The sequence below is a fragment of the Pleurodeles waltl genome, chromosome 4_2 (assembly GCF_031143425.1).
Source record: "Pleurodeles waltl isolate 20211129_DDA chromosome 4_2, aPleWal1.hap1.20221129, whole genome shotgun sequence".
Classification (NCBI taxonomy): domain Eukaryota; kingdom Metazoa; phylum Chordata; class Amphibia; order Caudata; family Salamandridae; genus Pleurodeles; species Pleurodeles waltl.
The window spans coordinates 1,054,478,688-1,054,506,237 of NC_090443.1; the positions used below are offsets into that span (position 1 = coordinate 1,054,478,688).

Genomic DNA, 27,550 nt, shown 5'->3' on the forward strand with positions numbered 1-27,550 from the left:
TCCTACAACCAGTCTTCACTGAAGCCTGGCAGTGTTCTCACTCTTACCTCAGACTACCTGTTAAGTCCTGTGTTTAATCTTTTCTCTGCTTTCCTATCATACAGTCAAAGAGCAGCCTTGAGATAACGGAGAGCCAGTCTGCAGATGCCGAGGCGCCGCCCCCACCCAAGCCTGACCTAAGTCGTTATGTTGGCCTAAGAAATCAGTTACACCTGGTGACCAAAGATGGTAAGATTATCATCAGAGATAGTGGTCATGGGTGTGGTGAGCAGTGGGAAGGCGGCAGTTGTCAGTGATTGATGGCTGGGAAGGTTGTGAGTTTTTCATTGATTTTGGTGGCACAGTTATATTAATAACGGTAATAGTTATTGGGGAGGTGATGGTAATCAGTTGTTGGGGAAGTGGTGGAATGCAGATAAAAGGGTGAAGGGCCAAGTGGTTGATTGCTGGGAAGGGTTGAATGCAGTGATTTATGAGGAAGTGGAGATTAGTGATTAGTCTGCAAGTTGTAGATGTCGGTGTAGATTCCCACAGTTATTAAATGTGAGGAGTTGACAACACAGAGTAGTTGTGGGAACTGGTGGAGCAAACTCAGATCAATTTAGAGGCGTTATAATGATGCGGATATAATGCAATGTTCGATGGCATCTGTCGCTGTAGATACGCATGTTCTGCAATAGCTCGCCATCTGGTGTTGGGCCGGAGTGTTACAAGTTGTTTTTCTTCGAAGAAGTCTTTCGAGTCACGGGACCGAGTGACTCCTCCTTTTGTCTCCATTGCGCATGGGCGTCGACTCCATCTTCGATTGTTTTTTTTTCCGCCATCGGGTTCGGACGTGTTCCTGTCGCTCCGAGTTTCGGAACGGAAAATTAGCTAATTTCGGAAGATTTTCGTCGGTATTGTTGCGTTCGGGATCGGCGTACTTAGATTCCACACCGCATCGAAGATCGAAGAGCTCCGGTGCCCTTCGGGGTAGTTTTTCGATCCTCCGTCGGGGCCTGGTCGGCCCGACCGCGTGCTGAAGAACGCCGATGGAACGGACCCCGTTCCGTTTCTGCCCCAAATGCCACAATAAATACCCCTACACAGACCAACACTTGGTCTGCAACCTGTGCCTGTCACCTGAGCACAGCGAAGACACCTGCGAGGCCTGTCGTGCGTTCCGGTCCCGAAAAACACTCCGAGACCGTCGAGCCAGAAGACTTCAAATGGCGTCCGCACCGACAGCCCAACGGGAGTTCGAGGAACAGGAAGAAGAAGGTACCTTCTCGATCCAAGACTCAGACTCCGAAGGATTCGACGATACACAAACCGTGAGTAAGACGTCGAAAACCACACAAAGAAACATTTACAAGGCCCAGGGGACGCCACTGCCACCAGGCCATGGCTCGACCCATAAATTCGGTGACCGACCGTCGGCACCGAAAAAGGCCCAAACAGTGCCGAGATCGTCCGACTCCGGTCGAGACACCGGCACGCAGCCTTCTCGGGACCGAGAAAGTGCTGGAGACAAGCCTCGACACCGAGATGCCGGTGTGGACACGGCTCGACGCCGAGACAGCGGCACCGAAACAGATCGACGCCGAGAGGTTTCGGCCCCGAAAAGGAAAAAAGTCACCTCGGAGCCGAAAAAACACGCAGACAAAGTTTCGATGCCGAAACAAACTGCAAGCGACCCAGCTTCAGGCTCTTATACAGAAGAGCACTCGCTAACCTCCCAAATGCAAAAGCATAGGTTTGAGGAAGAGCTACAAGCAACTGATGTGGACCATACGCAAAAGCGTATCTTCATTCAGCAGGGGACAGGAAAAATAAGCACCCTTCCCCCCATTAGGAGAAAGAGAAGGTTGGAGTTCCAGACGGAACAAGCGCCACAACCAAAAGTGGTGAAAAGAGTTACACCACCACCCTCTCCTCCGCCCGTGATTAACGTTTCACCAGCACAAACTCCATCACACTCCCCAGCTCACACCACCATGAGCCAGGGTGACCAAGATCAGGACGCATGGGACCTATACGACGCCCCAGTGTCAGATAACAGCCCGGAGGCATACCCTACAAAGCCATCTCCACCAGAAGACAGCACCGCGTACTCTCAGGTGGTGGCTAGAGCAGCACAATTTCACAACGTAAGCCTCCACTCAGAACAGGTCGAGGATGATTTCTTGTTCAACACACTCTCCTCCACCCACAGCTCCTACCAAAGCCTGCCTATGCTCCCTGGTATGCTCCGGCACGCAAAAGACATATTTAAGGAGCCGGTCAAAAGTAGGGCAATCACACCAAGGGTGGAAAAAAAGTATAAGCCGCCTCCTACGGACCCGGTTTTCATCACTACACAGCTGCCACCAGACTCTGTTGTTGTAGGAGCAGCTAGGAAAAGGGCCAACTCTCACACATCTGGAGATGCACCACCCCCAGATAAAGAAAGCCGCAAGTTCGATGCAGCTGGTAAGAGAGTCGCAGCACAAGCTGCAAACCAGTGGCGCATCGCGAACTCCCAGGCACTACTTGCGCGCTATGACAGAGCCCACTGGGACGAGATGCAACATCTCATTGAACATCTGATTGAACATCTGCCCAAGGACTTCCAAAATAGGGCAAAACAAGTGGTTGAGGAGGGACAGACCATCTCCAACAACCAGATACGTTCCTCCATGGACGCTGCAGATACAGCTGCACGGACAATTAATACATCTGTAACTATCAGAAGGCATGCATGGCTCCGAACGTCTGGATTTAAACCAGAGATTCAACAAGCAGTTCTCAATATGCCTTTTAATGAAAAAGAACTGTTCGGTCCAGAAGTGGACACAGCGATTGAGAAACTCAAAAAAGATACGGACACTGCCAAAGCCATGGGCGCACTCTACTCCCCGCAGAGCAGAGGGAATTACAGCACATTCCGTAAAACGCCCTTTCGAGGGGGGTTTCGGGGTCAAAGCACACAAGCCAGCACCTCACAAGCAACACCGTCCACTTACCAGGGACAGTATAGAGGAGGTTTTCGGGGACAATATAGAGGAGGGCAATTCCCTAGAAATAGAGGGAGATTTCAAAGCCCCAAAACCCCTACTACTAAACAATGACTCACATGTCACTCACCCCCTCCACACAACACCAGTGGGGGGAAGAATAGGTCATTATTACAAAGCATGGGAGGAAATCACTACAGACACTTGGGTTCTAGCAATTATCCAACATGGTTATTGCATAGAATTTCTACAATTCCCTCCAAACATACCACCAAAAGCACAAAATTTAACAACACACCATTCCAATCTCCTGGAGATAGAAGTGCAGGCACTATTGCAAAAGAATGCAATCGAATTAGTGCCAAACACACAAATAAACACAGGAGTTTACTCACTGTACTTTCTGATACCAAAGAAGTATTGCCATTGCTAAAACTGCACGACTACATGGCAACTTTAGACCTCAAGGATGCTTATTTCCATATACCAATACACCCATCGCACAGGAAATACCTAAGGTTTGTATTCAAAGGAATACATTACCAATTCAAGGTACTGCCTTTCGGATTAACAACCGCACCAAGAGTCTTTACCAAATGTCTAGCAGTAGTCGCAGCACACATAAGAAGGCAGCAAATACATGTGTTCCCATATCTAGACGACTGGCTAATCAAGGCCCATTCGTTAATAGAGTGCTCAAATCACACAAATCATATCATACAAACCCTCTTCAAACTAGGGTTCACCGTCAATTTCACAAAATCCAAAATTCTGCCACTCAAGGTACAACAATACCTGGGAGCCATAATAGACACATCAAAAGGAGTAGCCACTCCAAGTCCACAAAGAATTCAAAATGTCAACACCATCATACAACGCATGTATCCAACACAAAAGATACAGGCAAAGATGGTATTACAACTCCTAGGCATGATGTCATCATGCATAGCCATTGTCCCAAAGCAAGACTGCACATGAGGCCCTTACAACAATGCCTAGCATCACAGTGGTCTCAAGCACAGGGTCACCTTCTAGATCTGGTGTTAATAGACCGCCATACTTACCTCTCGCTTCTGTGGTGGAACAACATAAATTTAAACAAGGGGCGGCCTTTCCAAGACCCAGTGCCACAATACGTAATAACAACAGATGCTTCCATGACAGGGTGGGGAGCACACCTCGATCAACACAGCATACAAGGACAATGGAACGTACATCAAACAAAACTGCATATCAATCACCTAGAACTTCTAGCAGTTTTTCAAGCACTAAAAGCTTTCCAACCAATAATAGTTCACAAATACATTCTCGTCAAAACAGACAACATGACAACAATGTATTATCTAAACAAGCAGGGAGGGACGCACTCCACGCAGTTAAGCCTGCTAGCACAAAAAATTTGGCATTGGGCAATTCACAACCAAATTCGCCTAATTGCACAGTTTATACCAGGGATACAAAATCAACTCGCAGACAATCTCTCTCGAGATCACCAACAGGTCCACGAATGGGAAATTCACCCCCAAATTCTGAACACTTATTTCAAACTCTGGGGAACACCTCATATAGACTTGTTTGCGACAAGGGAGAACGCAAAATGCCAAAACTTCGCATCCAGATACCCACACAAACAATCCCAAGGCAATGCCCTATGGATGAACTGGTCAGGGATATTTGCTTACGCTTTTCCTCCTCTCCCTCTCCTTCCTTACCTGGTAAACAAACTCAGTCAAAGCAAACTCAAACTCATATTGATAGCACCAACTTGGGCAAGGCAACCCTGGTACACAACGCTGCTAGACCTATCAGTGGTACCCTGCATCAAATTGCCCAACAGGCCAGATCTGTTGACACAGCACAACCAAAAGATCAGACACCCAGATCCAGCATCGCTGAATCTAGCAATCTGGCTCCTGAAATCCTAGAATTCGGGCACTTACAACTTACCCAAGAATGTATGGAAGTCATAAAACAAGCAAGAAGGCCATCCACCAGGCACTGCTATGCAAGTAAATGGAAGAGGTTTGTTTGCTACTGCCATATTAATCAAATACAACCATTACACACAACTCCAGAACATGTAGTGGGTTACTTGCTTCACTTACAAAAATCTAACCTAGCTTTCTCTTCCATTAAGATTCACCTTGCAGCAATATCTGCATACCTGCAGACTACCTATTCAACTTCCCTATATAAAATACCAGTCATTAAAGCATTCATGGAGGGCCTTAGGAGAATTATACCACCAAGAACACTACCTGTTCCTTCATGGAACCTAAATGTTGTCCTAACGAGACTCATGGGTCCACCTTTTGAACCCATGCACTCCTGCGACATACAGTTCCTAACCTGGAAGGTGGCATTTCTCATCGCCATTACTTCCCTGAGAAGAGTAAGCGAGATTCAGGCGTTTACTATACAGGAACCTTTTATACAACTACACAAAAATAAAGTCGTCCTAAGGACCAATCCTAAATTTTTGCCAAAGGTTATTTCACCGTTCCATCTAAATCAAACAGTGGAACTTCCAGTGTTCTTTCCACAGCCAGATACCGTAGCTGAAAGGGCACTACATACATTAGATGTCAAAAGAGCATTAATGTATTACATTAACAGAACAAAGAACATCAGAAAGACTAAACAACTCTTTATTGCATTTCAAAAACCTCATGCAGGAAACCCAATTTCAAAACAAGGTATAGCCAGATGGATAGTTAAATGCATCCAAATCTGCTACCTTAAAGCTAAACGACAGCTGCCCATTACACCAAGGGCACACTCAACCAGAAAGAAAGGTGCTACCATGGCCTTTCTAGGAAACATCCCAATGCAAGAAATATGTAAGGCAGCCACATGGTCTACGCCTCACACATTCACCAAGCACTACTGTGTAGACGTGTTATCCGCACAACAAGCCACAGTAGGTCAAGCCGTATTAAGGACATTATTTCAGACTACTTCCACTCCTACAGGCTGATCCACCGCTTTTGGGGAAATAACTGCTTACTAGTCTATGCAGAACATGCGTATCTACAGCGACAGATGCCATCGAACTGAAAATGTCACTTACCCAGTGTACATCTGTTCGTGGCATCAGTCGCAGTAGATTCGCATGTGCCCACCCGCCTCCCCGGGAGCCTGTAGCAGTTTGGAAGTTACCTTCAATTATTTATATATGTATCATCTCAACCTTAAATAGGTGCATACTTAGTCACTCCATTGCATGGGCACTATTACTACAATTCAACTCCTACCTCACCCTCTGCGGGGAAAAACAATCGAAGATGGAGTCGACGCCCATGCGCAATGGAGACAAAAGGAGGAGTCACTCGGTCCCGTGACTCGAAAGACTTCTTCGAAGAAAAACAACTTGTAACACTCCGGCCCAACACCAGATGGCGAGCTATTGCAGAACATGCGAATCTACTGCGACTGATGCCACGAACAGATGTACACTGGGTAAGTGACATTTTCATTATTTTGTTTGTTTTGCATTTTTGCTTTTGAGGTTGTGCGGCTCAGAGTTTGATGGGACAACGGTGGAGCACGCCACGATTGATCGGGAGGTGGTGGTGCATGCAGTGATAACTGTTAGGGATGTAGAGCACAGGCAGTTGATGGGAGATAATGTGCAAAGAATGACAGCTGATGGGGAGGTGGTGAAGTTCAGAAAGATTGATGCTGTGGAAGCATGCCAGTTGGTGGGCCCGGAAGGTGTCACACAGTACACCTTATTGTTCAAGCCATATCATTGTTTTCAGAGTCTGCTGTTCTTGCAAAGGACAGCCCACCAACTCCTAGCATGTACAAGTACAGACCTGGCTACAGCAACAGCAGCACCTCAGGAGCTATGCCACATTCTGCCAGTGCCAAGGTGAGCCTTTTGAAGCTGCTTTTTTGCTGTTTGTATGTTTCCACTTTTGTTTGCCTATACTGACTCGCCATCTCCTATCCAGTGCCAACATCTGCCTCTCAGTGGCAGTCCTACTCAGTCTATCACAGGACCCTAGCCTTGTTCACTAGTGCCAAGGCTATCCTCCAACCTCGTCTGTCTGCTTTCCCTTTTGTCTGCCTCCCAGGACTGGACTGACATTCATTCCACTGTTTCTTTATTACTTTTCATAAAAGCTATACTTTTCTCTCCAAAAGTATGTTTGAATCAATACTTATCCAAAAGCAACAAGGTTCTTCAATGAGGGTGTGTCTGGTGGATGATATAATCACCTTTCAGGATGTTCTGGCAGGAGGATCTGCAAATTAAATACCCCCATAGGAGCACCACCAGACAACGATGTCTGCAATCATGGAGCCCCTTGAGCCAAGTGCATCGCCTAACACCTCCTTCAGTTGATATGAAGCTTGCTAGACTTGGTAGAGCAGAAATTCTCACACCGGCCACTCTTAAAGCATTGACATCAAGGTTGTTTGAGAAATATAAGGCTCCTCAGCATGATCCATATTTTCTCAAGTCAGACCCCAAGCCTGCCTTTGGAATACTGCCATGGAGTCAACTGTGCAGCATTCTTATTGTGAGCAACCTGCCTTCCAGCCATGGTCGGGCAGAGAAACTTATTCGGATGCACCAAAAAAAGCCAAAGATAAATCTTGGGCATCGACCGCCAGTACCTCCATTTCGGCACTGCCAAAACCGAAAATACATGGTGCTTCTGTGCCAACCACTTTGTCACCGAAAAAGAGACAACAGTTGACTAATGTTTCGCCGCCAAAAACTTTCCATCCAAAAAAACCTTCGGAACTGAAAAACATCACCAAAGACTTTCAGTGAATCTGGACAGTCTATAACAACCCCTACATTACAGGTGGAGCCAATTTTAGATGTTATGGACACTAGAAAGCGCTGACTTCAAATTCAACAAAGAACAGGGCGGATTATGACATCACCTTCGCCACCTTCAAAAAGGAAATTAACTTACCAAGAGACTCTTGATTCCTCTACACCTCCAAAAAAGACCAAAGAAAAGACTTTGTACTCAAACTTTCCATCTTCACCTACTTCCCCACAACATACTCCTCCTCCAACATTTCCCCCTCCTTCAGGGTTCACACCACCTAGTTCACCACCTGGTGGGTCTCAAGATATAGGGGATGCATTAGATGAACAAAACTGTAGGGAAATGCCTCCCTTGGCATGGTTACCCCCTAACGTTTTGCCTTTTGTTGATGCTAGTTATGATTGAAAGTGTGCTGGAATCCTGCTAACCAGGCCCCAGCACCAGTGTTCTTTCCCTAAACTGTACCTTTGTTCCTGGCACAGTCCTGGCACACAGATAAGTCCCTTGTAACTGGTACCCCTGGTACCAAGGGCCCTGTGGCCAGGGAAGGTCTCTGAGGACTGCAGCATTGTAGGAAGTTGGCTCTGTATATACTATTTCAAAGTAAGAAATAGCATGCACAGAGTCCAGGGGTTCCCCTTATAGGTACAATAGTGGCAAAAAGAGATAATTCTAATGCTCTATTTTGTGGTAGTGTGGTCGAGCAGTAGGCTTATCAGAGGGTAGTGTTAAGCATTTGTTGTACACACACAGGCAATAATTGAGGAACACACACTCAAAGACTTAACTCTAGGCCAATAGGTTTTTATATAGAAAAATATATGTTCTTAGCTTATTTTAAGAACCACAGGTTCAAGATTTACAAGTAATACTTCAAATGAAAGGTATTTCACTCAGGTATTCTAGGTACTTTGAATAATCACAATAGTATGTACAGTTTTGACAAAAATGGCAAATAGCTATTTTATAAGTGGACACTTCAAAAATCAACAGTTCCTGGGGGAGGTAAGTAATTGTTAAGTTTACAGATAAGTAGAACACTTACAGGGTTCAAAGTTGGGTCCAAGGTAGCCCACCGTTGGGGGTTCAAGGCAACCCTAAAGTTACCACACCAGCGGCTCAGGGCCGGTCAGGTGCAGAGGTCAAAGAGGTGCCCAAAACACATAGGCTTCAATGGAGAACAGGGGTGCCCCGGTTCCAGTCTGCCAGCAGGTAAAGACCCGCGTCCTCGGAGGGCTGACCAGGGGGGTTTTGTAGGGCACCGGGGGGACACAAGCAGGCACAGAAAGTACACCCTCAGCGGCACAGGAGCGGCTGGGTGCAGAGTGCAAACAAGCATCGGGTTTTGTATTGAAAGCAATAGGGAGACCAGGGGATCTCTTCAACGATGCAGGCAGGCACGGGGGGGGTTCCTCGGGGTAGCCATCACCTGGGCTAGGCAGAGGGTCGCCGGGAGTTCGGTTCCTTCTGGTCCTGGGGGCTGCGGGTGCAGTGTTGGTTCCAGGTGTCAGGTCCCTTGTTACAGGCAGTCGCGGTAAGGGGGAGCCTCTGTATTTCCTCTGCAGGCGTCGCTGTGGGGGCTCAGAGGGGTCAACTCTGGCTACTCAGGGGCTCGCAGTCACTGGGGAGTCCTCCCTGTAGTGTTGGCTTTCCGCAGGTTGAGCCGGGGGCGTCGGGTGCAGAGTAGAAAGTCTCACGCTTCCGGCGGGAAACGTGAAGTCCTTGAAGTTGTTTCTTTGTTGCAAGAAAGTTGCAGATGGTTGAACAGAGCCGCTGTTCACTGGAGTTTCTTGGTCCTTGGGTGCAGGGCAGTTCTCTGAGGCTTCAGAGGTCGCTGGTCCCTGTTGGATGCGTTGCTGTTGCAGTTTTCTTCGAAGTTGGGAGGCAAGCCGGTAGGGCTGGGGCCAAAGCAGTTGTCGTCTCCGTCTTCACTGCAGGGCTTCAGGTCAGCAGTCCTTCTTCTTTAGGTTGCAGGAATCTAGTTTCCTAGGTTCTGGGGGCCCCTAAATACTGAATTTAGGGGTGTGTTTAGGTCTGGGAGGGAAGTAGCCAATGGCTACTGTCCTTGAGGGTGGCTACACCCTCTTTGTGCCTCCTCCCTGTGGGGAGGGGGACACATCCCTAATCCTATTGGGGGAATCCTCCATCCACAAAATGGAGGATTTCTTAAAGTCAGAGTCATCTCAGCTCAGGACACCTTAGGGGCTGTCCTGACTGGGGGGTGACTCCGTGTTTTTGTCATTATCTCCTCCAGCCTTGGCGTCCTAAGTGGGGGCAGTGGCCGGAGGGGCGGGCATCTCCACTAGCTGGGATGCCCTGGGGCTCTGTAACAAAAGGGGTGAGCCTTTGAGGCTCACCGCCACGTGTTACAGTTCCTGCAGGGGGCGGTGAGAAGCACCTCCACCCAGTACAGGCTTTGTTCCTGGCCACAGAGTGACAAAGGCACTCTCCCCATGTGGCCAGCAATATGTCTGGTGTGTGGCAGGCTGGCAAAAACTAGTCAGCCTACACTGGAAGTCGGGTATGTTTTCAGGGGGCATCTCTAAGATCCCCTCTGGGTGTATTTTACAATAAATTGCACACTGCTTATTGCCATTTTTACAAAGACTGTACAATATTGTTTTCATTCAAAGTTCCTAAAGTATCTAAGTGAAGTACCTTACATTTAAAGTATTAACTGTAAATCTTGAACCTGTGCTTCTTAAAATAAACTAAGAAAATATATTTTTCAATATAAACACCTATTGGCCTGGAGTAAGTCTTTGAGTGTGTGTTCCTCATTTATTGCCTGTGTGTACAACAAATGCTTTACACTACCCTCTGCTAAGCCTACTGCTTGACCACACTACCACAAAATAGAGCATTAGAATTCTCTACTTTTGCCACTTTCTTACCTCTAAGGGGAACCCTTGGACTCTGTGCACACTATTTCTTACTTTGAAATTGTATATACAGAGCCAACGTGTCCTACAAGATCTGACTCTGGTACTCCAGTGGAACCTGTTCATCCCAAGATGCAGGAGAAGCTTGATGCCCGTCAGAAATGAATCCATATACAGCCTCACACTGGGTGCCTTCTTGCTAAGACTGATTCCTGCGCTGCCTCCATCCAAGCACCATCCCGTCTTCGGAGAGGCCTTTGATCTGCTGGTGCCAGCCAAGAACAAGAAGACTGACAAGACCCACCAGTCCCTTGCATCCTCCTACACCATATTCTCCGCCACCACCACCCCTTATTTCCCAACCTCCACCACCCCCATCCTCTCCCTTTCATTCTCAGAGTGATCCATTAAACATCACTCCTCAGGGGTCTCCACACTCTTTTAGTTGTGGACAGGGGATGATAACCTTTGATGCACCACAACCACACTGATCCTTGGTCAGCCTACGGTGTTGACCCTTAAGGGGACAATGATCCCGACTTGTACCCTACTATGTCATATCCTCCTGATGACACCACCTGCTGTCAGAAGCTTATTAGCATAACTTCAACATATCATAATGTACCACTCCATAAAAACCTATAGAGAAGGATTTTCTCTTTGAAACCCTTTCCACAAGATATAGGGCAACACAGTATCTCGCTATGCTCAAGGGTATTTTAAGACACACTGCCGATATTTAAGGGGAAAAAAAAAACTGCTATAAAGTTATCAGCCAGATACGGTTGTGCCCATTGGGACGAAATGCAGGAACTTCTCAGATACCTCCCAGAGGAGTACAAAAAGAGAGGGCAGGAACTCGTAGCTGAGGGACAGCTCATTTCTAATACTTCAGTTAGAAGTGCCCTAGACTCTGCAGACACTGCTGCCAGGGGCATTAATACCCGTGTTTTCTTGCGCTGCATGTCTGGCTGCACATATCTGTTTTTAAACAAGAAGTTCAAAGAGCCTATTAATTATCCCTTTTGATGAGGAACACCTTTTTGCCCCACAGGTTGACCAGGCTCTTGAGAAAATGAATAAAGACACTGAGGTTGCAAAGTCAATGGGTGCACTACAAACACCAAGTCCCCGTGGCTCCTTCGCCGCACCCTCCTATAAGGCATATTCAAAAACATCTTCAGATGCCTACACTTAATACCATCAAGGCCAGAGTCATCAGCCATCTCCCTGAGGTCACTGCAAGGGGGGGGGGGGTACAGGGGCATCAACACAAAGGGTTGAGGCAAAGTTGCTTCCCCACTAGTGCTGCACCTGCCACTAAGCAGTCACTCCCTTCTCCCGATCATTTCACACCTATCAGAGGACGATTGCAAACAGTTTCTCCCCACTTAGAGATCCATAACATCGGATCAGTGAATGTTGGACATTGTCCACCATGGTTATTGTCTAGGGCTCATTACCACACCTCCGAACATTCCACCTCACACTTCACAGGCTGTCTCTGGAACACCAAACATTATTCAAACAGGAAGTTCAAGCTCTTTTACTTAAAGGAGCTTTAGAACCCATCCCTCTCCAATAAACAACTTGCATTCATCCGGACCCAGCACTAGATGGCAGAAGTATGCAAAGCACGTGAATCAACAGATGGTTACAGGGTAAGTAACATAACCCTTCCTTCAGAGGAGAGTGTCATCAGTCTGGGAGAAATTTCATCTTCTCCTAAGAACTTCCAATCCAACAGCCTGACAAATCTCTCCCTGCTAGGATCCATGACTTACCTACATTTGCATTGTCCACAATGTGGCACTACAAATGAGACCTCTTCAGTAGTGTCTACCAGATTAACAGTTGAGACTACAGATTAATCTCTTTCAGGCTAGGATTGTTATGTGGTTCCTATTTTGGTATTAGGACTGCGTGTTTAGGGCTGCAGCACCACCGAGAATGGGAGACTGAGTACATCCCATGTCGCTTGGTAGCTGTCAGCCTAAGTCCTGTCTAGCTGGCAGCACGTCACCCAAACCTGTCTGGGTGAACAGTACTTTGTCGCAACCTGAACCTCAGGGACATAATGGAAATATATCATACCCCTTTCACTCGATTGATTACTCAATCATGCCAAGGCAAGACACAAAATGCAAAGTAGATTTCAATGCATTTATTGAAGCAATCTAATTCTAGTGTAAAAAAACATGTGCTGCGATAAGGCAGATGAAACAAAGCCAAGTAATCAACATTGCAATCAAAGTGAAAAAGATTTTTAAAAAATCTTGTGTTTCTTGAGAATCTAGAGAGTCCTACCAAAACCCTATGTCTAGATCTGAGAGCATAGTGGTTGTACCCCTCTGCCTAGCCCGACCTAAGGGATTAGCCCCAGCCCCATACCTGAATAAACTAGCAGGGGTCTGCCTGTTTGGATTGCAATACTCTCGGATGGCTGAGAAATCTGCTCCAGCAAAGCTGCCATGTAAAATGCATCCCAGGGTGATCATGACTGGAATGCCCTCTACCTTCCTTGGGCCTATGTGTAGTTTATGTAATGACCCATATATTGTTTGGAGAATAGTTCGATGTAATGCTATGTCTCGGAGATAGAAACTGGCTCCTGGGCTGACTAGACAAGTTAGCGTATCATGTACTGTACATAGCAGCCTTGGACTAAGATACAGATTACATGTGGTACAACGACTGATGAAATGTGCAGCGTGAACCTTGCCTTCATAGAAGAAGCAGCTGATAAGAGATGTAAAAACAGTTACTAAAAGCAGGCTCGCTAAAACATGAATCAAAATGTGTATGAATATAACAAAACACATGCCATGAAACTAAGGTAAGACGAGGTGCCCAACCCAGGTACTAAAAAGAGAGCTCCCAACACCCTCTGTAGGAAACTGCCCCTTTTGGACACAGTCACCTCCACTTTCTGCTCACTGGTACTGGGGTTTTTTGACTGAGGTACAAAGGGATCCTGCTAAACAGGTTGCCAGTGCTTTTTCTCTAAAATAAGGTAAAAGGTCTAATTATACACAGTTGGTACTCACTCTAGTACCTCAGTAAGTGTCCCCCCACCACCACCACCGCTTCAGGGCCCATCTGGCACCTGGACAGGTGGGAAAATTAACTGTGCAGGAGGGGTGTTGCATTTCCAGGCTAGAGACACCCCTAAGGTAACCAGCCTCAAATGAACACAGCCTCAGGAATTCCACCATCTTGTGTGCGGTGGAATTAGGAATTCTAAGACCAGATGATGCCCACTCTCCAAAGGAAGTGGTCATCTAGGAGGTGTAGTGACCCCAACGGTAAGTAGCCCATTAGCTACTACCCTTCACTCCCCTCAATGCCCCCTCAATTGAGTATTTATGGGACCCTCTGATACAAGGACCTCAGATCCTCGCTGGACACAAAAGGAGGAGTTGAGTGGACAAGGAGGACTGCTGAACTGAGGAGCATGACTGATTTGACGCCAACCCTGCTAGCATGCCTGTTGAATCCGACCCTCGAGGAACAACTGACCTGTCTTGCCGCTGCAGCCTCCAAGAAAGCTGCCAGAGCTTCACCAATCGCCAAGAACTCCTCCCTTGAAGCAGAGGAGCCTGTTCCCTGCATCTACAGGCAACCCAAGAAAGAACTGTGAGGACTGGGACCACCAAAGACCTGATGCGAGACAGCACCATTGCAACCGAGCCACCTAGCCCAAGCTGAAATGGGCCAACAGTGCCAACGTAGTTCCCAGGCCCTCCAGAGATAAAGCCCAACTTGTGCCTTCCCACTGTGGAATTGCTGACTGTCTGCAGTCTGTTTTTGCAGACCCCCCTCCATTCGCAAGTAACTCTAGCAATGGACCCAACGCCAAAAACGCCAAAAAACACCACTGCACCCGAGTCCCAGAACCCAAGGAGGAGTGGACCAATGGTGTCCCCATGTGCCAGAGTGTAGGAAGCTGGCCTGGTGTGGGGTGTACGGTGTTGACACCTTACACCAGGTCCAGGAATCCCCTGTTAGTGAATAAAGACAATGTCTAGGAAGCCAGGGCTCTCTAGAGGTAGCTGCGGATGAGCATCCAAGACTTATCTAGGAGACATGTAAAGCTTATTCAATACCACTGTAGTCACACAATAACTCATCACACATGAAAGAACCACAGTGTTGCAAACATAAAGGTACTTTATTACAGTAACACTACACTAGATTACTTACAGGCTCCCCTCACCCAACTGAAGGTAAGTACGCACAATATATATATATATATGTTCGATGGCATGTGTAGCTGCAGATACACATGCTGTGCACATCCCGCCATCTGGTGTTGGGCTCCGAGTGTTACAAGTTGTTTTTCTTCAAAGAAGTCTTTTCGAGTCACGAGATCGAGGGACTCTTCCCATTTCGACTCCATTGCGCATGGGCGTCGACTCCATCTTAGATTGGTTTTTTTCCGCCATCGGGTTCGGACGTGTTCCTTTTCGCTCCGTGTTTCGGGTCGGAAAGTTAGTTAGAATCTCGGAAAAATCGTCGGTATTGTTTGCGTTCGGTATCGGGTTAGTTAAAACAGATCGACACCGACTTTTGAAGAGCTCTGGTGGCCCTTCGGGTTTTTTTCGATTCCCCCCTCCCCGTCGGGGCCTGGTCGGCCCGGCCACGTGTCTCTTCAAGGCTGATGGAACGGACCCCATTCCACTTCTGCCCAAAATGTCATAACAAGTATCTATATACAGATCAGCATCTGGTCTGTAACTTGTCTCTGTCTCCAGAGCACAAGGAGGATACCTGTGAAGCCTGTCGAGCGTTTCGGTCGAGGAAGACATTAAGAGACCGAAGAGCAAGAGAACTGCAGATGGCGTCGGCGCCGACAGGACAAGAGCGTTTCGAGGAGGAAGAAGAAACCTTCTCCATCCATGAATCGGACTCGGACGAGCTCGATCCCGAAGAAACGCCGAAAACCGTGAGTAAGACGTCAAAACATAAAACTCACGAGAAGACAACAAAAGCCCAGGGGACGCCACCGCCAATAGGCCATGGCTTAACCCGAAAAATAGGTGACCGATCATCGGCATCGAAAAAGGGCATGCATGTGGCGAAGTCATCCGACTCCGGTCGAGATACCGCCACACAGCAATCTCGGGCCTGAGACAGCGGCTCCGAAAAGATTCGGCACCGAGACAGTGGCACCGAAATGGTTCGGCACCGAGACACCACGACGCCAAAAATAAAGAAGGTTGCCTCGGAGCTCAAAAAGGCGACCAAAAGGATTTCGATCCCGAAACATCCAGCCTCGGAACCGAAAACAGGTTCCTACACAGAGGAACAGGGATTGTCCTCCCAGATGCAAGGACATAAGTTCGGAGAGGAACTTGAATCTGTTGAGCCAGACTACACTCAAAGAAGGCTCCATATTCAAAAAGACACAGGGAAGATAAGCACTCTTCCCCCAATTAAAATGAAAAGAAGACTTGCCTTTCAAGAAAAGGACAAGCAGCCACAGGCAAAGGTGGCAAGACAAACCACTCCACCACCATCAATGCACACATCACCGGTAGCCACTCCACCACTGATGCAATCCCCGACTCATACTGCAATGAGTCAAGATGATCCTGATGCATGGGACCTTTACGATGCTCCTGTATCAGATAACAGCCCAGACTGTTACCCTACGAGGCAGTCACCACCTGAAGACAGTACATCCTACACGCAGGTGGTCTCAAGGGCAGCTGCGTTTCATAACGTCACCTTGCATTCAGAACCAATTGAGGATGACTTTTTGTTTAATACACTCTCCTCCACTCATAACCAATACCAAAGTTTACCTATGCTCCCGGGAATGCTAAAACATTCCAAACAAATATTTCAGGATCCTGTTAAAGGCAGAGCCATAACTCCAAGGGTGGAAAAGAAATACAAGCCACCACCAACAGACCCTGTTTATATTACGCAGCAATTAACACCAGATTCTGTGGTTGTTGGGGCAGCTCGCAAGAGAGCAAACTCTCATACCTCTGGAGATGCACCTCCTCCAGACAAGGAGAGTCGCAAATTCGATGCTGCGGGTAAAAGAGTTGCAGCACAAGCAGCAAACCAACGGCGTATTGCCAATTCACAAGCACTTTCGGCAAGATACGACAGAGCTCATTGGGACGAAATGCAGCATTTCATAGAACACTTACCCAAAGAGTTCCAGAAAAGGGCACAAGTGGTAGAAGAAGGACAAAGTATCTCCAATAATCAGATACGGTCATCAATGGACGCAGCAGATACAGCTGCAAGGACAGTAAATACTGCAATAACAATAAGGAGATACGCATGGTTGCGTACGTCAGGGTTCAAGCCGGAAATACAACAAGCCGTGCTGAATATGCCGTTTAATGAGCAGCAGTTGTTTGGGCCGGAAGTCGACACTGCTATTGAAAAACTCAGGAAGATACTGATACCGCAAAAGCCTTGGGCGCACTCTACTCCCCACAAAGCAGAGGCACATTTCGCAAAACACAATTTAGGGGAGGATTTCGAGGTCAACCTACAGAGGCCACAACCTCACAAGCAAGGCCCACTTATCAAAGCCAATATCAGCGGGGAACTTTTCGGGGGCAATATAGAGGGGGACAATTCCAAAAAAATAGAGGGAAGTTCCAAAGCCCCAAAACCCCTCAAAACAAGCAGTGACTTCCAAGTCACACATCCCCAACACATAACACCTGTGGGGGGGAGACTAAGCCAATTTTACAAACATTGGGAGGAGATAACAACAGACACTTGGGTACTGGCAATTATCCAGCATGGTTATTGCATAGAATTTCTCAAATTCCCTCCAAACGTCCCACCGAAAACACACAATAGGTCAAAACAACATATAGATCTTCTACGACTAGAGGTTCAGGCATTGCTACTAAAAGAAGCAATAGAATTAGTACCAAAACACCAGAAAGGAACAGGAGTTTACTCTCTGTACTTTCTCATACCCAAAAAAAAACAAGAGTCTGAGACCTATATTAGATCTCCGAACATTAAATACCTACATCAAATCAGATCACTTTCACATGGTAACATTACAAGACGTAATCCCACTACTCGAACAACAAGACTACATGACAACACTAGACCTAAAGGATGCATATTTCCATATACCGATACATCCTTCACACAGAAAGTGCTTAAGGTTTGTATTCCAAGGGATACATTACCAATTCAAGGTGTTGCCATTCGGAATAACAACTGCGCCAACAGTTTTTACAAAGTGCCTAGCAGTAGTAGCTGCACATATCAGAAGGCAGCAAATACATGTGTTACCGTACCTAGACGATTGGTTAATCAAAACCAACACGCTAGAAAGGTGTTCACAACACACAGAGTATGTCATAGAAATCCTCCACAAACTAGGTTTCTCAATCAATTACACAGTCACACCTTCTGCCGTGTCAAACACATTTCACAATGTGATACAGACCATGTATCCAAATCAAAAGATACAAGTCAAACTGGTGATGAAACTACTAGGCATGATGTCTTCATGCATAGCCATTGCAGGAAGTTGGCTCTGTATGTGCTATTTCAAAGTAAGGAATAGCATGCACAGAGTCCAAGGGTTCCCCTTAGAGGTAAAATAGTGGTAAAAATAGATAATACTAATGCTCTATTTTGTGGTAGTGTGGTCGAGCAGTAGGCTTATCCAAGGAGTAGTGTTAAGCATTTGTTGTACATACACATAGACAATAAATGAGGTACACACACTCAGAGACAAATCCAGCCAATAGGTTTTTATATAGAAAAATATCTTTTCTTAGTTTATTTTAAGAACCACAGGTTCAAATTCTACATGTAATATCTCATTCGAAAGGTATTGCAGGTAAGTACTTTAGGAACTTCAAATCATCAAAATTGCATGTATACTTTTCAAGTTATTCACAAATAGCTGTTTTAAAAGTGGACACTTAGTGCAATTTTCACAGTTCCTAGGGGAGGTAAGTATTTGTTAGGTTAACCCGGTAAGTAAGACACTTACAGGGCTTAGTTCTTGGTCCAAGGTAGCCCACCGTTGGGGGTTCAGAGCAACCCCAAAGTCACCACACCAGCAGCTCAGGGCCGGTCAGGTGCAGAGTTCAAAGTGGTGCCCAAAACACATAGGCTAGAATGGAGAGAAGGGGGTGCCCCGGTTCCGGTCTGCTTGCAGGTAAGTACCCGCGTCTTCGGAGGGCAGACCAGGGGGGTTTTGTAGGGCACCGGGGGGGACACAAGCCCACACAGAAATTTCACCCTCAGCGGCGCGGGGGCGGCCGGGTGCAGTGTAGAAACAAGCGTCGGGTTCGCAATGTTAGTCTATGAGAGATCTCGGGATCTCTTCAGCGCTGCAGGCAGGCAAGGGGGGGGTTCCTCGGGGAAACCTCCACTTGGGCAAGGGAGAGGGACTCCTGGGGGTCACTTCTCCAGTGAAAGTCCGGTCCTTCAGGTCCTGGGGGCTGCGGGTGCAGGGTCTCTCCCAGGTGTCGGGACTTAGGATTCAAAGAGTCGCGGTCAGGGGAAGCCTCGGGATTCCCTCTGCAGGCGGCGCTGTGGGGGCTCAGGGGGGACAGGTTTTTGTACTCACAGTCTTAGAGTAGTCCTGGGGTCCCTCCTGAGGTGTTGGATCGCCACCAGCCGAGTCGGGGTCGCCGGATGCAGTGTTGCAAGTCTCACGCTTCTTGCGGGGAGCTTGCAGGGATCTTTAAAGCTGCTGGAAACAAAGTTGCAGCTTTTCTTGGAGCAGGTCCGCTGTCCTCAGGAGTTTCTTGTCTTTTCGAAGCAGGGGCAGTCCTCAGAGGATGTCGAGGTCGCTGGTCCCTTTGGAAGGCGTCGCTGGAGCAGGATCTTTGGAAGGCAGGAGACAGGCCGGTGAGTTTCTGGAGCCAAGGCAGTTGTCGTCTTCTGGTCTTCCGCTGCAGGGGTTTTCAGCTAGGCAGTCCTTCTTCTTGTAGTTGCAGGAATCTAATTTTCTAGGGTTCAGGGTAGCCCTTAAATACTAAATTTAAGGGCGTGTTTAGGTCTGGGGGGTTAGTAGCCAATGGCTACTAGCCCTGAGGGTGGGTACACCCTCTTTGTGCCTCCTCCCAAGGGGAGGGGGTCACAATCCTAACCCTATTGGGGGAATCCTCCATCTGCAAGATGGAGGATTTCTAAAAGTTAGAGTCACTTCAGCTCAGGGCACCTTAGGGGCTGTCCTGACTGGCCAGTGACTCCTCCTTGTTTTTCTCATTATTTTCTCCGGCCTTGCCGCCAAAAAGTGGGGCCTGGCCGGAGGGGGCGGGCAACTCCACTAGCTGGAGTGTCCTGCTGGGTTGGCACAAAGGAGGTGAGCCTTTGAGGCTCACCGCCAGGTGTGACAATTCCTGCCCGGGGGAGGTGTTAGCATCTCCACCCAGTGCAGGCTTTGTTACTGGCCTCAGAGTGACAAAGGCACTCTCCCCATGGGGCCAGCAACATGTCTCGGTTTGTGGCAGGCTGCTAAAACTAGTCAGCCTACACAGATAGTCGGTTAAGTTCCAGGGGGCACCTCTAAGGTGCCCTCTGGGGTGCATTTTATAATAAAATGTACACTGGCATCAGTGTGCATTTATTGTGCTGAGAAGTTTGATACCAAACTTCCCAGTTTTCAGTGTAGCCATTATGGTGCTGTGGAGTTCGTGTTTGACAAACTCCCAGACCATATACTCTTATGGCTACCCTGCACTTACAATGTCTAAGGTTTTGTTTAGACACTGTAGGGGTACCATGCTCATGCACTGGTACCCTCACCTATGGTATAGTGCACCCTGCCTTAGGGCTGTAAGGCCTGCTAGAGGGGTGTCTTACCTATACTGCATAGGCAGTGAGAGGCTGGCATGGCACCCTGAGGGGAGTGCCATGTCGACTTACTCGTTTTGTCCTCACTAGCACACACAAGCTGGCAAGCAGTGTGTCTGTGCTGAGTGAGAGGTCTCCAGGGTGGCATAAGACATGCTGCAGCCCTTAGAGACCTTCCTTGGCATCAGGGCCCTTGGTACTAGAAGTACCAGTTACAAGGGACTTATCTGGATGCCAGGGTCTGCCAATTGTGGATACAAAAGTACAGGTTAGGGAAAGAACACTGGTGCTGGGGCCTGGTTAGCAGGCCTCAGCACACTTTCAATTGTAAACATAGCATCAGCAAAGGCAAAAAGTCAGGGGGCAACCATGCCAAGGAGGCATTTCCTTACAGCCATTGTCCCAAACGCAAGGTTGCACATGCGGCCCTTACAACAGTGCCTAGCATCACAATGGTCACAAGCACAGGGTCAGCTTCTAGATCTGGTGTTGATAGACCGCCAAACATACATCTCCCTTCAATGGTGGAACAGTATAAATTTCAACCAAGGGCGGCCTTTCCAAGACCCAGTGCCACAATACCTAATAACAACAGATGCTTCCATGAAAGGGTGGGGAGCACACCTCAATCAACACAGCATCCAAGGACAATGGGACATACAGCAAAAACAGTTTCACATAAATCACTTAGAAACTGTTAGCGGTATTTCTAGCGCTCAAAGCATTTCAACCCATAATAAGACACAAACACATTCTTGTCAAAACAGACAAAACGACAATGTATTACCTAAACAAACAGGGAGGCACACACTCGACACAGTTGTGTCTCCTAACACAGAAAATATGGCATTGGGCGATTCACAACCACATTCGCCTAATAGCACAATTTATTCCAGGAATTCAGAACCAGTTAGCAGTCAATCTCTCTCGGGATCACCAACAGATCCACGAATGGGAGATTCACCCCCAAATACTAAACACTTACTTCCAAATGTGGGGAACACCACAAATAGATCTATTTGCAACAAAAGAAAACTCAAAATGCCAAAACTTCGCATCCAGGTACCCACAAGATCAGTCTCAGGGCAATGCGTTATGGATGAGCTGGTCAGGGATATTTGCTTACGCTTTTCCCCCTCTCCCACTCCTTCCATATCTAGTAAACAAATTGAGTCAAAACAAACTCAAACTCATACTAATAGCACCGACATGGGCAAGACAACCTTGGTACATAACACTACTAGACCTCTCAGTAGTACTTCATGTCAAACTACCAAACAGACCAGATCTGTTAACACAACACAAACAACAGACCAGACATCCAAATCCAGCATTGCTGAATCTAGCAATTTGGCTCCTGAAATCCTAGAATTCTGACACTTAGACCTCACACAAGAATGTATGGAGGTCATAAGACAAGCTAGGAAACCTACCACTAGACACTGTTATGCAAATAAGTGGAAAAGATTTGTTTATTACTGCCATAATAATAAAATTCAACCCTTACACGCATCTGCCAAAGATATCGTAGGATATTTACTACATTTGCAAAAGTCAAAGCTAGCTTTCTCTTCAATAAAGATACATCTGACCGCAATTTCAGCCTACCTGCAAATTACGCACTCAACTTCATTATTTAGGATACCAGTCATAAAAGCATTTATGGAAGGCCTAAAGAGAATTATACCACCACGAACACCACCAGTTCCTTCATGGAACCTCAACATTGTCTTAACACGACTCATGGGTCCACCTTTTGAGCCCATGCAATATGTGAAATGCAATATTTAACATGGAAAGTTGCATTTTTGATTGCCATCACATCTCTAAGAAGAGTGAGTGAAATTCAAGCATTTACCATACAAGAACCATTTATTCAAATACACAAGCATAAAGTAGTTCTACGGACAAATCCAAAATTTTTACCAAAAGTGATCTCACAGTTCCACTTGAATCAAACGGTAGAATTACCAGTGTTCTTCCCACAGCCAGATTCTGTAGCTGAAAGAGCACTGCATACATTAGACATCAAAAGAGCACTAATGTACTACATTGACAGAACAAAACTAAATCGAAAAACAAAACAACTATTTATTGCTTTCCAAAAACCTCATACAGGGAATCCAATTTCTAAACAAGGCATTGCTAGATGGATAGTTAAGTGTATTCAAACCTGCTATCTTAAAGCAAAGAGAGAGCTGCCTATTACACCAAAGGCACACTCAACCAGAAAAAAAGGTGCTACCATGGCCTTTCTAGGAAATATTCCAATGAACGAAATATGCAAGGCAGCAACATGGTCTACGCCTCATACATTTACCAAACACTACTGTGTAGATGTGTTAACGGCACAACAAGCCACAGTAGGTCAAGCTGTACTACGAACATTATTTCAAACAACTTCAACTCCTACAGGCTGAACCACCGCTTTTGGGGAGATAACTGCTTACTAGTCTATGCACAGCATGTGTATCTGCAGCTACACATGCCATCGAACGGAAAATGTCACTTACCCAGTGTACATCTGTTCGTGGCATTAGTCGCTGCAGATTCACATGCGCCCACCCGCCTCCCCGGGAGCCTGTAGCCATTTAGAAGTTGATCTTGAACATTTGTAAATTTGTAAATATATTACTTTAAACTTCATTATGTACATACGTATTCACTCCATTGCATGGGCACTATTACTAGCATACACAACTCCTACCTCACCCTCTGCGGGGAAAACAATCTAAGATGGAGTTGACGCCCATGCGCAATGGAGTCGAAATGGGAGGAGTCCCTCGGTCTCGTGACTCGAAAAAAGACTTCTTCAAAGAAAAACAACTTGTAACACTCCAAGCCCAACACCAGATGGCGGGATGTGCACAGCATGTGAATCTGCAGCGACTAATGCCACGAACAGATGTACACTGGGTAAGTGACATTTTCCATATAATGTATAATGTTCGATGGCATGTGTAGCTGTAGATGCACATGTTTTGTATAAGTCCACCATCTAGTGTTGGTGGCGGAGTGTTTCAAGTGTTTTTTTCTTCGAAGAAGGTTTTCTAATCACGGGATCGAGTGACTCCTCTCAGTTATACTGCGCATGGGCATCACAGACTCCGATTCGGATCGAGATTCCGATGTCAACAGCCAATCCATCCCACAGGCGCAGTACGTGAGTACATCAACCCCGTCCCATCACCCAAAGACATTTAAAAAGACTTCTGCATTAGTCTTCTGTCCTCCACTGCCTGCCAGCCATGGTCTGACCTGAAAAATACATTCGGATGACCAACCCTCGGGTTCGGCACTGAAACAAAAGACCAAAGTGCATTCGGCACCGAGCAAACAGCTTCCCACATCTGTTTCCACCTCGGAGCATAAAAAAGTAACAGCGCTTTCGAGATGACATTTTTGGCCCTACTCAAGCATTTGGTATCCAAGCTTTCGGAGCTGAAACCTTTTGGTGGTAGATATGCTCCAGCTACTGAGGAGTTATCAGAAATACAGCCCATACTGGAGGTTTTGGATGCTAAACAGCGAAAGATCCATATACATAAGGACACAGGAAGGATCATAGCCTCTCCTCCTCCAACAATCAAGAAAATTAACTTTTCACAAAACATTAGAAGCTGGGCCTCCACCTACTAAACTATTTAAGCAAAAGGAGAAACAAAAAGCACCACAACAGTCTTCACCACCACATTCTCCTTTACTTCCTGCTTCTTCACCACCACTTTACCTACACAATTCTCTCCACAATCCCGTTTCACCACATAGGGATGATTTGTACGATCCTCAACATGATCTAGATCCATGGGACATATGACACAGATCCCATTCTTCCCGATGATCTTGATTTATACCCTAGAATGCCATCTCCCCCTGAAGATACCTCTACTTACAATCGGGTTATAGCCAGAGCAGCTGCGTATCATAATGTACAATTACATACAGATCCCATTGAAGAAGATGTGTTATTTAACACCTTAACGTCTACTCATAAAGTGTCTTCTTATGCTCCCAGGCTTGCTCAAACATACCAGAACCAGTAAAATCCAGAATTATTACACCCAGGGTGAATAAAAAATATAAACTTGCACCCTCTGAGCCGGTTTTTATTAGAACACAACTACCACCCGACTCTATAGTGGTCCGTGCCGCAAGAAAGCGAGCCAATAGCCAGTCTACAGGGGATGCTGCTCCTCCAGACAAAGGGAGTTGCAAATTTGATGCAGCAGGTACAAGTGGCAACTCAAGCTGCTAAACATTGGAGGATTGCGAACTCTCAAGCCCTCCTAGCAAGGTACGACAGAGCTCATTGGGAACAGATGGAAGACTTGTTGCAATATCTTCCACCAGAGCATGAAATAAGAGCTCAACAAATAGTAGCTGAAGGACACGCTATTTTCTAATAACCAAATCCGACCTGCTATAGATACAGCTGATGTAGCAGCAAGGGGAGTCAACACCAACATCATCATTAGGAGACATGCATGGCTAAGGGCTTCAGGTTTTAAGCCAGAGATACAACAAGCAGTATTAAATATGCCCGTTGATTGATAAACAGCATTTATTTGGGCCAGAGGTTGATACCACAATAGGGAAGCTCAAAAAGGACTCAGACAGTGTAGGAAGTTGGCTCTGTATGTGCTATTTCAAAGTAAGGAATAGCATGCACAGAGTCCAAGGGTTCCCCTTAGAGGTAAAATAGTGGTAAAAATAGATAATACTAATGCTCTATTTTGTGGTAGTGTGGTCGAGCAGTAGGCTTATCCAAGGAGTAGTGTTAAGCATTTGTTGTACATACACATAGACAATAAATGAGGTACACACACTCAGAGACAAATCCAGCCAATAGGTTTTTGTATAGAAAAATATCTTTTCTTAGTTTATTTTAAGAACCATAGGTTCAAATTCTACATGTAATATCTCATTCGAAAGGTATTGCAGGTAAGTACTTTAGGAACTTCAAATCATAAAAATTGCATGTATACTTTTCAGGTTATTGACAAATAGCTGTTTTAAAAGTGGACACTTAGTGCAATTTTCACAGTTCCTAGGGGAGGTAAGTATTTGTTAGTTTTACCAGGTAAGTAAGACACTTACAGGGTTCAGTTCTTGGTCCAAGGTAGCCCACCGTTGGGGGTTCAGAGCAACCCCAAAGTCACCACACCAGCAGCTCTGGGCCGGTCAGGTGCAGAGTTCAAAGTGGTGCCCAAAACACATAGGCTAGAATGGAGAGAAGGGGGTGCCCCGGTTCCGGTCTGCTTGCAGGTAAGTACCCGCGTCTTCGGAGGGCAGACCAGGGGGGTTTTGTAGGGCACCGGGGGGGACACAAGCCCACACAGAAATTTCACCCTCAGCAGCGCGGGGGCGGCCGGGTGCAGTGTAGAAACAAGCGTCGGGTTCGCAATGTTAGTCTATGAGAGATCTCGGGATCTCTTCAGCGCTGCAGGCAGGCAAGGGGGGGGTTCCTCGGGGAAACCTCCACTTGGGCGAGGGAGAGGGACTCCTGGGGGTCACTTCTCCAGTGAAAGTCCGGTCCTTCAGGTCCTGGGGGCTGCGGGTGCAGGGTCTCTCCCAGGCGTCGGGACTTTGGATTCAAAGAGTCGCGGTCAGGGGAAGCCTCGGGATTCCCTCTGCAGGCGGCGCTGTGGGGGCTCAGGGGGGACAGGTTTTGGTACTCACAGTATCAGAGTAGTCCTGGGGTCCCTCCTGAGGTGTTGGATCTCCACCAGCCGAGTCGGGGTCGCCGGGTGCAGTGTTGCAAGTCTCACGCTTCTTGCGGGGAGCTTGCAGGGTTCTTTCAAGGCTGCTGGAAACAAAGTTGCAGCCTTTCTTGGAGCAGGTCCGCTGTCCTCGGGAGTTTCTTGTCTTTTCGAAGCAGGGGCAGTCCTCAGAGGATGTCGAGGTCGCTGGTCCCTTTGGAAGGCGTCGCTGGAGCAGGATCTTTGGAAGGCAGGAGACAGGCCGGTGAGTTTCTGGAGCCAAGGCAGTTGTCGTCTTCTGGTCTTCCTCTGCAGGGGTTTTCAGCTAGGCAGTCCTTCTTCTTGTAGTTGCAGGAATCTGATTTTCTAGGGTTCAGGGTAGCCCTTAAATACTAAATTTAAGGGCGTGTTTAGGTCTGGGGGGTTAGTAGCCAATGGCTACTAGCCCTGAGGGTGGGTACACCCTCTTTGTGCCTCCTCCCAAGGGGAGGGGGTCACAATCCTAACCCTATTGGGGGAATCCTCCATCTGCAAGATGGAGGATTTCTAAAAGTCAGAGTCACCTCAGCTCAGGACACCTTAGGGGCTGTCCTGACTGGCCAGTGACTCCTCCTTGTTGCTTTCTTTGTTCCCTCCAGCCTTGCCGCCAAAAGTGGGGGCCGTGGCCGGAGGGGGCGGGCAACTCCACTAAGCTGGAGTGCCCTGCTGGGCTGTGACAAAGGGGTGAGCCTTTGAGGCTCACCGCCAGGTGTCACAGCTCCTGCCTGGGGGAGGTGTTAGCATCTCCACCCAGTGCAGGCTTTGTTACTGGCCTCAGAGTGACAAAGGCACTCTCCCCATGGGGCCAGCAACATGTCTCTGGTGTGGCAGGCTGCTGGAACTAGTCAGCCTACACAGACAGTCGGTTAAGTTTCAGGGGGGCACCTCTAAGGTGCCCTCTGGGGTGTATTTTGCAATAAAATGTACACTGGCATCAGTGTGCATTTATTGTGCTGAGAAGTTTGATACCAAACTTCCCAGTTTTCAGTGTAGCCATTATGGTGCTGTGGAGTTCGTGTTTGACAGACTCCCAGACCATATACTCTTATGGCTACCCTGCACTTACAATGTCTAAGGTTTTGTTTAGACACTGTAGGGGTACCATGCTCATGCACTGGTACCCTCACCTATGGTATAGTGCACCCTGCCTTAGGGCTGTAAGGCCTACTAGAGGGGTGTCTTACCTATACTGCATAGGCAGTGAGAGGCTGGCATGGCACCCTGAGGGGAGTGCCATGTCGACTTACTCGTTTTGTCCTCACTAGCACACACAAGCTGGCAAGCAGTGTGTCTGTGCGGAGTGAGAGGTCTCCAGGGTGGCATAAGACATGCTGCAGCCCTTAGAGACCTTC

At 47.2% G+C, this 27,550-nt stretch overlaps 1 protein-coding gene across 1 annotated transcript in view; it reads left to right on the forward strand.

Annotated features, from left to right (window-relative positions):
- Positions 1 to 27,550, forward strand: part of ZDHHC5 (zinc finger DHHC-type palmitoyltransferase 5) — a 404,963-nt gene that overhangs the window by 274,411 nt on the left and 103,002 nt on the right. Inside the window, exons 9-10 of the mRNA XM_069233064.1 lie at positions 105 to 228; positions 6,737 to 6,849. Of these exons, the coding sequence (XP_069089165.1) occupies positions 105 to 228; positions 6,737 to 6,849 (237 nt within the window). The remainder of the gene's footprint in view (positions 1 to 104; positions 229 to 6,736; positions 6,850 to 27,550) is intronic.